At 38.0% G+C, this 11,420-nt stretch overlaps 1 protein-coding gene across 1 annotated transcript; it reads left to right on the top strand.

Annotated features, from left to right (window-relative positions):
* Positions 1 to 148: 148 nt before the first annotated feature.
* Positions 149 to 2,919, top strand: LOC107269187 (ribosome biogenesis protein WDR12 homolog). The gene is made up of 9 exons (XM_015742767.2): positions 149 to 1,009; positions 1,193 to 1,278; positions 1,344 to 1,554; positions 1,620 to 1,760; positions 1,822 to 1,997; positions 2,073 to 2,140; positions 2,209 to 2,455; positions 2,527 to 2,659; positions 2,731 to 2,919. The coding sequence occupies exons 1-9, from the start codon at positions 942 to 944 to the stop codon at positions 2,867 to 2,869; spliced, it is 1,269 nt and encodes a 422-aa protein (XP_015598253.1). The 5' UTR covers positions 149 to 941; the 3' UTR covers positions 2,870 to 2,919.
* The last annotated feature ends 8,501 nt before the right edge of the window (positions 2,920 to 11,420 follow it).

Raw genomic sequence — 11,420 nt, 5'->3', positions numbered from 1 at the left:
ACGTACTATAGTTATTTTCAGGTATAGTAATGTCTATTGCAACTAAATAAATCATTATGTAATTAATAAGACCGAAAAAAACTCTTTAACCAATCTTTTTTAATGAATAGTTAAATTTTTATAAAATTGTCTAATGAAAACTAGTAAAGGAGTTGTGGTCACATCTGAAAGCCCATCCTTAGTCCCGCTTTAAGGCAACCCTGTAATTGCCCTTCGGAGACGTTCCTCTCGATTTTTCAAAATTTTGACAGGACATTCCGTCAGAGCCGATTTTTGGCGGGAACTTTCCGTTGGTGCCACTTAAATGAATTTCTGCTACCTCCTTAGCTCGCATAAGTTCCTAATATCAAAACCCGATTTTTACGGGTCTAAATTTTCAATGTACCGAATATGCATTCATCCTTAATGTCTGGTATTCATCGTGAGATGTCACTACACCCAGAAATTTGCGCAGAGATGAGTAGGGAGATGACCAACTCTACGGTTTAAGGCGATATCAAAAGCCCAAATCAGAGATTTGCGTATTAATTTCTTTTCTTTTTAATGCACTGTAATATCGCAGCTCTTTGATTGTATTTTGTTTATTGGTGCTTCCGTGACAATGGATTATGTATAGCAAGATTTTCATGTTCTTTGTTGAACATTTGAATTAGAGGCATTTATACTGGGATAAACTTTATTAATTTGAATTTGTTTATTATCTTCAGAACATTGATCCTGTTCTTTCTCATTATGTCATTATCGAACAACTTGATTCTTCTTTAATTGTAAATAAGAACTAAACTAAGGCAACATATCGGTTATTCATGTAGATGCTGCTTGCTGGCTACTGTGAACTGCGGAAAGCGCCAAGAGGCGCACGTGGAGTTTGTCACTGCTGTTACGTATAGCTGCATTTTTTAATTTGTTTAAATATAATTTGTATTGTTACATAAAATATTATGGCTGGTAAAAGTACTGATAGTGATGTACCACAGGTGCAGATACGTTTCATAACGAAACAACAGCAGTAAGTTGTGTTGATTATAATAATGGAGTGATTAGGTTATAGATGTTTGTATGATAGTTTGATATTTGATGGAGTATTAGTTTCTGCGAATAATGGATATTGGTGAATTTTGTTATTATAGATGATTTTGAATCCGTTTAAAGTTGATGGCTTTGCACTTTTTGATTGATACATTTTTTTTAGGTTTGCAGTACCAGATTTTCCATTATCCGTTCCTGCACCAGTGATCGCTGTTGAATTGAATACTCTTGTAAACGAACTTTTGAAAGGTATTTGATTTCGTCCTACTTTTAAAAAGAAAGAATATTAATCTTCGCTTTGTTTTAATTTGAAGAATCTATCGATGCTGCAAAGTTCATTGAATTTGACTTTCTGGTGTGCTCCGAATTTTTACGTTCTTCTTTGGCTGAGCATCTTGAGGAACGTGGAGTCTCAACGGAGCAAGTAATAGATGTAGAATACCTTGAAAAACATCCAGAGCCAGAACCACAGGATTGTCTAATTCATGATGATTGGGTGTCTGCTGTGGCAGTGTGTGAGAAATGGTTGGTGTCTATATTGTACTGACATTTCCACATCGCATTCCAATGAGCTATTAACTCCTTTATAGGATATTGACTGGGTGCTATGATAACACCTTACATATTTGGACTACAAAGGGAAAGCACAGACTCACAATACCAGGGCACACATCCCCCATAAAAGCTGTAGCATGGATTTCGCTTGGTGAAGAAACTGGAACTTTTGTTAGGTACAGATTCATCAAAGATCTATTCAACTATAAAGAATTTATAAATTTACCTGAATTATAGTGCCTCCCAAGACCAAACGGCTATAATATGGGACTGGAATATATCAGGGAACTCTGTAGATTGTGTTCACGTTTGTAAAGGACATGAGCGGAGCTTGGAATCTGTAGGTGTCAATTATGATTCGAGTTTAATGGCCACAGGGTCATGGGACACAATGTTAAAAATATGGTCAGCGTGTAAGTACTTTTAGACAATAATATAAGATTTATTTTAAATTCAGACTGTACGTACAATGACTATTTTTTTCACAGCAACACAGGATGACGATGACGGAGAATCAAGTTCAAAGAGGACAAAGACAGAACATGGCAAAACCAGAGTAACTATCCTTCTCATGAATAAATGCTATTTAGTAAATTAATTGCTAAAAAAACATGCATTTTGCAGACACCAAAAGTAACATTAAAAGGACACAAAGAAGCAATAAGTAGTGTAAAGTGGTCTGACAAATCAGAGATTATCACATCGTCCTGGGATCATACCCTAAAACTTTGGGATTCCGAACTAGGTGGAATAAAACAAGAAATTCCAGGTAATAAAAGTTTCTTCGATGTGGATTATTCTCCATTGTCAGGCACTTTGATAACAGCATCAGCAGACAAACACATAAGACTTTATGATCCTCGATCAACAGGTAAGAAAAAATAGAAAAATTTACCATAACTAAATAAATATCCTTATGATAATCATGACGTTTTCATATAGAAGGTGCAGTAGTAAAAGCAACCTTTACCTCGCACACACAATGGGTGCAGTGCGTAAGCTGGTCAACAACACAAGATTACTTATTCCTGTCTGGTGCTTATGATAATCAGGTCAAATTATGGGATACTCGGAGGTAAGACCGCAATAATCCAAGAGCTTCAAGTTCCCTCATGCTATAAAAAATAATCTTATTCATTCTCCAAGTCCGAAGGTACCTCTCTACGACCTCTCTGGACACGAAGACAAAGTCCTCAGCTGCAACTGGTCAAATCCCAAATTGATGGTATCAGGCGGTGCTGACAACACAGTAAGGATATTCAAATCCAAGTACGCAATGTGTTAAACCCCTGTAAATCGTATACCTTGTACAATACATTAATCTTAATAATTAAAGGATGTACCTGTTTCTTACCACAATACATTCTTCCCCTTGAATCCATCCTGAAGGATGTAGGTGTAATAAGACATAAAAATAACCTTATCGCCCACCTAACAATACACAAAGTTGGACATAAATCATATAAAATGTTTTCGTACGAATCGTTGAGAAAGTTCATTCTGCTTTATTGATTTAGGTATTTCATCTTCTCGTCTCGTCTTAACAGCACATACAGAATCGTACAGTAATTTCTAGACAGCGAAACCGCAAACGAAGAAACGAACGAACGTGGAGTCCAGAGTGACATTCGAGTAAATCGCGGGTATATTCGATTAACTAATCCGACAATAGAGATTCGGAGACAGTAATTCTCAGGAGAGTCAAACTTCGATCGAGGAAGCGAACAATTGGAGCTGTACCTGCGAGTCGTACAACTAACAAAAGGAACAACAGGATTTCATACGTGTCTTATTTATCTCAGTTCCATAATTCATGACCCTCATACGAGCCCACATTAAAGTAGGGAAATCCCATCAAAGGAGACTAACGCATCGTTATCCTCTAGCTGACGTTGAAAGAAAGAAAGAAGCAAAGGGAAGAAAAAAAAAGTAAAGGGACGAGGAAAATATCATTTCTTTCGATTAATCGTTCGATATTTTCTTTTTCACTTTTTGTTTCTTTATACCCCCTTGTTCTTTCACCTTGAAAAAACGTACGAAACTATGCGCAAGTATAACGCTAGGACACATTTGTTCCAATGCACATCATACAGTAAACACAATGCGGTCTCTGTAAATAGGCAGATGGTATTTTTTTTCATGGTTCATATTAATCTCTCTCTCTCTCTCTCTCTCTCTCTCTCTCTCTGCTTCCTTCTGATTAACGTATCTCGCTTTTATCACACTCTCTCTCTCTTTCTAATAGTTTCATACACGCATCTCCCTTTTACGTTCGCCTATCTCGATTTCACCTATGTATATTTTTCTCTTTCTCACGTTCAATCTTTCTCTCAAACTTTCGTTCACTCTCTCACTCTTATACATGCACGTGACATCTTCGCAGTGTCTCCATCTTTCCATGTCTCTCTCTCTCTCCCTCCCTCCTTGTTACTCTGAATCTACCCCCTCAGTCGCTCATTTCGTTTGCCGACGCATTTTTTCCCTTCTCCTTTGTGCTTCGCGCTTTTCTAATTAATTTCCTCTTACTTGAACTTCGCCACTTAATTGTTCTTAGTTTACCTCCCTCTCGTCATTCAAAGACTCTAAGTCTTCGTTTTTTAACCCTTTTTTATTAACCACTAACCACCCACTCCCCTCACGCATACCTGGCTTATCCCACACAAAGACTAGCGTTATTTCATCTTCATCAGCGTTACTTTTTTTTTTCGTATTTCTTCATTTTTTTTTCTCACCCCTCGAACGATCCAAAATAAACTAAGGGCACTTTTAGTGGCTTATGCCCTGTCCTTACACGAGTTTTTTTTCATGAAAAATCTAATTCTGACCGTTGTTAAACTTTGTTTTATTACAGCACCTATCGACTTCTAAGAGTCCCTAATTCTTAGCTAGCTATGACACACTTGCCTTAGATCTCTATGGGTTGTATTTTTAATAATAAGATTTTTTTGTTGTTTCCTCTTCTGCCTCCTCCTTTTCTTCCTCGTCGTCATCATATCTTGTCTCGTGTCTACGCGCTACGCCTCGCCAGAATTTTTCTCTTTTTTTTTTCATTTCTTTGTTATTTCCTTAAACCTTACACCTAGGGAAATCCTATTAAAAACGATCTCTCGTATTGTATTACATCCTAAGGTCCGCGCGCATCGTGCCTCGTCTCGTTTTCTCTCTACTCTAGAACAGTGAGTTCAATTTTTTTTTCTTTCGGGCTTTCTCTCTACTTTTTTTATAATTTTTTTTTTCCCCTCGTCTTCCTTCTCCTCTCATTCCTCATTGGTCACAACACCACACGACACGCAAATCTCTCAGCGGAGAAGACAAACCGTAGAGGAAAGACAATTACAAAGTAAACGACAAAAAGTAAAAGGCGTCAGACAATAATCATAGCTTAAACGTCAACGGATAATTGGTAAAATTAAAGGGGGAAAAAAAAATACAAAAAGAAAAGAGAATAAATATAAAAGCAAAGACCAACACGAAAGATCGCGATCTCGTGCCACGACAGCATTGACGTGTGAGGAAGAGGGAACCCAGAAAAAACCTCGAAAGAAAGTATCGAAAAAAAAAAAGAAACTCACGGAGAAGAAAATCAGAGAGAAGGGTGGGGGACGACACTACGTGAGTTTAAACCAACAGAAAAGAAAAAAAAAACAAGCTGACACAACAGCCATAAGAACAACAGGTCGAAGTGCAAGTGTAAGTAGAAGACAGTGTGGGGAAGTGGGTGTGAAGAGAAAAGTAACAAAAAAAAAAAGAAATCTTAATTGACTAATTATTCACCTATAAAAATTAATAACTAGAAAAAAAAACGACAACGAAAAGACAAAGGACAGAAAAAAGTAGAGCGATGCTCCGTAACAAGTATTTAAAGACGGTTGGGTTGAGGTTAGGTGAAAAAAAAGAGAAAGAAACAAATAAAAGAAAACCTTGTCAACCGAGGAGCAACAGCAGCAGCAACAGCAACAGCGGTAGCAGCAGCTGCATCGTCATCAACAGCAGCAATAGTAATAGTAATTGTTTTTTTTTTTTTACTAGTGCTAGCGATAGTAATAGTAGTGTAATAGTAATAGTGATAGTAATAGTAGTAGTAGTAGCAATAGTAGTGGTAGGTGCAGGAAGATGGGGACGAGGAGGAACTGTACAAAAGTGCCGACGGGAAGGATCGTACACTTTGGAAAAAACTTTTAAAAACTAATCCTTAGGTCGCAATACTCCTTACATTACTTAATTAAAAACACCCTATAAGATACGATTTTTTTTGTGTCGCTACAATTAACCCTAAAAGCTACGTGGATACTAATTGCTACGGAGACGCTAGAATTCCTAAAAAGCTTACAAGAAAGCATCATCGTCGTTTTATCATCGCCATTCGGTTCGTGAATTGTGATGAGACTTCTAAGAGTAAAGTGAAAAGAAAAATAGAAAAAAAAAGGGTCGCCAGGTATCCCAGTACCCAGATAATACCCTTTTCTCTCTCTCTTTCTATCTCTCACGACTTTAATAAATTCGCCTCGCTCTTCTCCCTTCTCACGCAACCTTTTCTCTCTCTCTTTCTGTTTGCGTTACCGCTTAAATCTGTCCTTGTCCTTAATATAACCCGGCCAGCCCAAGCACCAGGCCCGCGGTGCGCAGCAAGCAAAGTCCCTTACTAAGAATTTCATTTTTCTTCACGAATTATATTACAGTAGACAATATACGTCGTAGACTAATAATATATTTAATATGAATAGCCAGTCAGTCTTGACGGGTGCGAGGTGCATAGGCTGAACGGTGCCCCACCGTGGTCACGCGTACCACACGACAGCTGTCTCGTCCTTGATCCATATTTTTTTTCAATTAATAATAAACAATCATTTTATCCGACTAAATTAATTAACAATCCCACCAAGAGGCTCGCGCCATTACCGACAGAGCAAAGAAAAATACAAATTGCAACGCCGATAAAATAATTACGTTAACTCGTGTCAGCCATTGTTACAATCTTTTCGTATCACGATCGTCACCCGTGTCGTAATTTGAATTATCAACTGTTACATTTCCAGTCGTTCTCTGCTCGCTCACTTCGTCTCGTAGATCAGTCCTTTAGCGTCTTTTATCAATTTTTTTTTTCCCTTTTCCTTTGTTACCTAGTGTACTCCTATGTCCTCCACTTGTAGCAGGGCTAACGGCGAGGCATTCTCCTACCATTAAAACGGTACATCCTAATTACAAACTCACTACCCTATCTAAGTGTTATTCTTATCTCGACGAAAGTTCTAGAGAAAGTGTTTCCTGTTCTTTTTTTTTCTTCTTTCTTCTCTCCCACTTTGCAGCCACATCCAACCGCCCTAATAACCCTATAACTCATAGTGAACGCCTAGCTACACAAAACACCCCACTTTTTTTATTTTTTATCAATTTTTTTCAATTAAATCCTACCAGTGCTAATCACCGTGAGATTGTGTTAGTTGTCTGTGTACGTGACGTGATGTTGATTTTTTGGTGAATACTGTGTATATGTACGTGTATCGTCCTCGTCCATGTATTAACGTCCAGGGGTCAGATCGGTCCAGGGGGTCATCGTCTGGATTCACAGTCAAAAGATTCTCAGTCGGTCATTTTTCATTCTTTGTTTACCCTTTTTTTTTTCTTCCAATAATAATAACCTTATCGACGCCCCACCTCCCTGCTCCCTGAATTACCGACCGTACATAATAATCCCTTTTTTCTCAACGTCTTTAAGATGACGCTATGGGGATGGGGGGGGGAGGGCCATCGCGGCTCCGGCGATTTACTCAGGATTTTTTCCTTCCTTCGTTTTGCATCTCTCTCATACTCTCATGCTCACCATCACTCTCACTCTCTTGCACTCTTATTCTCTCGGAATCCTGACGGTCGTACACACGAGACGCACTGGCACGAGAGAACGTGCGAGCGTCGCGACGCTCAGGAGATGCATCGCGCACGTAACATCGAGGGGACGAGGAAGTGAATATTTAGAGGGGGAAAAAGAAAATAAAAAAATATATATAAAAAAATTTGAATTATAGAAAAAGTATGCACCACCCGGTATCCACGGATTCCGACGGTTGCCCCTATTAACGCGGGTACTATTTTTTTTTCGTTTAATTGTTAATTTTTTTCTTCTTCTTAAATCTCTTCTTTTTTTTTTCTTTTGCACATCCCTGGCCCGGTGCCGCTTTCGTGATCATTGTATTTTTTTTCCTTTTTTTTTTTTCATTTAGTTTTTCCTTCTCCTTTTTTGGTCGTCACAATAATATTAGTTACTTAGTACAAGTCCTATCAGTAAAATTCTCGAAATTCACTATTTTTAATCACACGTGGATTCTCTTCTTCTCTTTTCACACCGTTTCACTCATTCCGTCCTTGTCGTCACTACGGCTCGAACCGTCATCAGTCGTTGAGACGATAATAATCGTCATACTCATTTGCTACTTCGATCAATCGCGTATATATAGAGGGGGATCAAAAATTCTTCAACTCCCATATATCCGTTATTTTCAAATTTTCCTTCTTCAGCCCCTTAAATCTCAAGATTTTACATTCCCCTCTCCAATCAATTCGTTCTCCGCTTTAATGTCTCCCTGATATAAATCAGCCTCTTAAAAAATAGCTCGTATCCCGAAATACGCGAAACCGTCTTCCATATCTCACGATCTCGCTCCAAACACGTGTTAACCTCCTCCACCAATCCAGTTGCCATCGTAACTCATCATCGTACCGTCTCTCTCCCTCTCTATCGTCATCTTGTTCATCAAATTGTGATGTACCAAAATAAACTAAATATATTATTTACTTCAAGTTTCAACAGTGTAAAAATCTTTTTTTTATCTCCTTCCCGCGCACCTTAGACGACGTCTTGTCAATAATAGTTAAATCGTTTTCAGATCTTTCTTTTTTTTTTGTCCCCCACCCTTCTTTCTTTTCCTTCTCTTTATCATTAATCATAATAATACAGCGTGGTATTATCATTGTAATATTATTATATTAATAATAGCTACGAATCGCCTCTACGCTCTACCTAACTATCTCTTGTCTCTTGCCAGCATATTTGGTAGAAAGCTTTTTTCCCTATATCCCTCTCTCTCTCACTCCTTCCGTTCCTATGATCCGGCCGACACGACTTTCTCCGCTCTAGGATAGTCCAGCATCTAGTCCCAATAAAATCGCGAGTTCACTTTCAAAATTGTCTTTTTTTTTTTTAGTAGCTCTTCAAATTTCAGATTCAGCGCTTTTCTCTCATGACGCCAGATGGTCAGTTCCAAGTAGGTACTACACGAAGGATGAACCACGTGGGGCAGAGTGAACCTATGTCTCCTCTCGTTCAGTACAGCCCTGTCCCTTTCGTCAAATCATATTCAGCATCTCGGACGATGTCGTCGACAGTCAGGAATATTTTTCCAAGTTCGCCAAATATCATCCCCGCCAACCTGCCCGCAGGCGTTCACGCGTCCACTGGTAATTTAATTTTTTAATTTTATTATTATTATTATTCTTCATGGCATTCCCCACGTCACGTATCATTCTCTCCAATGGACTTTGTCGCAGTCTTCCTACGCCAATGTCAATCAATTCTCATTATCATTGCGTCGCACGTTATCGTCCCGTGGCATAAACGGTATTGATTACGGTGTTTTTTCTCTTTCTTTTTTTTTCCTTTCTTTCGGCACAATAAATTAATTAACGCACTAACTATTTATCGTAGTTTCGGGTCCGCGTACACGTGTCCGTAACTACCTGCTTTTTTCTTCTTCAAAGTCTCCAATGTATCATATTCATACTTGGCATCTCCCTTTAATACTATCTCTCTCTCTCTCTCTCTCTCTCTCTCTTCCTCTCACGCTCTAGCTTTCTCTCTGTCGCACTCTTACCCTCGTTCACACGTTCCTCTCTCACGCGCGTTCACTCTACACAAATGTGTTACATCGTCAAAATTCTAATGCAGACCGGTTCGTGTAATATTTTTTTTGGCAAAAAAATGCCAAAGAAAATTCAGTTACTTAGTGGCAACGTGATTCTTTTTTTTTTTTTAATCTCTCATGCAGATTCTCTCCTTCTCACGCACACGTGTCTCTGTACAACAGTAAAAGTCTATTAGTCGAAAAAGTTCATTACCGTTATTAATTTTTCTTTTAATTATTATTTTCGCATGGAAATCGACAAACGTAAGTGGGCGTGACGTTTTGCGTTACATTATTATTATCTTTTTCCCTAAATCTCTCTCGTGAGAAAATTGGCTCTTCGTCTCGTTAACCGCGGCAAAAGACCGGCAGGAAATATCGAATAATTGAACCCTTAACTAGAAAGATCGAAAGATTTGGCTGGAGGGAGGGAGTTCGTTCCGCGTTCTTAAAATTTTCCTTCTCCGTCCCACTGCTCCTCTTCCTCCTCCTTCTTAATCTTCCGTTATCAGTACTTTTATTCGCTTATTTCGCGTATTTTCATTTTTTTTTCCCTTTTCGCCTCTTAAACTTCGTCATTTTAAATACGATACCGACGATTAAAAATATATTATAATAGTTTTTCAGCGTCATCCCGTGATCGAGCGGACTCCTCTGAAAAGGCACGATTCTAAAAAAAATATTCTGTTCACTTCACTGTACAATTAAAAACGGATACAATCGCCTTCGTTTTAGTCATTAAATCGTTACTCATAAATACAACGCTCTAAAAAATTACTATACGTTCTCCGTACGCGTTAACTTTTTTTCCTCTCGTTTCACGTTACTCTCTCCGTTTCTCGATTCGCTCGACCGTCTCCTCTTCCCTCAGCGTCCTCTCCTCTTCGTCAGCCCGTCTCACCGATCGTGAGTTCTCTCGTGGTCGACTTTGCGAACAGAATTTTTCTCGCTTCCCACGTGCTGCCCGTCGGATTAAATCTTAGTTATCTTCATGGTTACGTCTCTTCGTTCGCGCGTTAATACATCCCGAAGGACCATAAAAAAAAAAACAATTGCAGGAATAACGAAACGCAAAACGACGTATGAAAAAAAATTGTTGCAAGGTAAAAAACATTTTAAATGAACGAAAAAAAAAATCCCCAAAAAAAGGTATACACATTTACGCGAGTATAGAACGAAGAAAGTGGCACGACACTTGTCTTGAGGGATAAAAATGAAATTTTTGCAAAACAAAGATATAAAGAGTTAAGGAAAAGCCGCAAGTACACAGGGCGGCACGTATTGGTCGTGAATATCGAAAAAGAGAAAATTATGTGACGTTTTACAATACTTCTGTTGTTTTTTTTTTTTCGTTATACTTTCTCCCTTTGGTCACACCTCATTAGTTTTTGGTTAATCTTTTTTTTTTTTTTTTTTTTTCAAATAATACAATCAAATATTGTTTCGTGTACCCAGCATGGAATGTCTAAACGAAAAAAAAACAATGCGATTAGAGATAGCCGGTATACAGTGAACAAAAAAACGAAAAAAACTATTCGATCAGAGATAGCGGGTTTTTTAATTTTTTTTTTTTTTTTTTTTTTTCAAATAATACAATCAAATATTGTTTCGTGTACCCAGCATGGAATGTCTAAACGAAAAAAAAACAATGCGATTAGAGATAGCCGGTATACAGTGAACAAAAAAACGAAAAAAACTATTCGATCAGAGATAGCGGGTATACAGTAAAAACAAAAAAAAAACGAAAAAAAAAACAATGCGATTAGAGATTGCGGGTATACAGTGTTACTATTACGTTTTCTTTTATCAATAATTGTCTCTTCGGGTATACTGTACATAGTGTGACATTGTATGTACCATGTATACGTGTCTCAGATGAGTGTTACTTTTACGTGGAAAACCATTTTTTTTTTTTTTTTAATTACAACGTGTCCCGCACGA

The sequence above is a fragment of the Cephus cinctus genome, unplaced genomic scaffold (genome assembly GCF_000341935.2).
Source record: "Cephus cinctus unplaced genomic scaffold, Ccin1 Ccin1_scaffold0617, whole genome shotgun sequence".
Lineage (NCBI taxonomy): Eukaryota > Metazoa > Arthropoda > Insecta > Hymenoptera > Cephidae > Cephus > Cephus cinctus.
The sequence above is the reverse complement of the archived record's forward strand: the minus strand, read 5'-3'. Positions and strand labels throughout refer to the sequence as shown.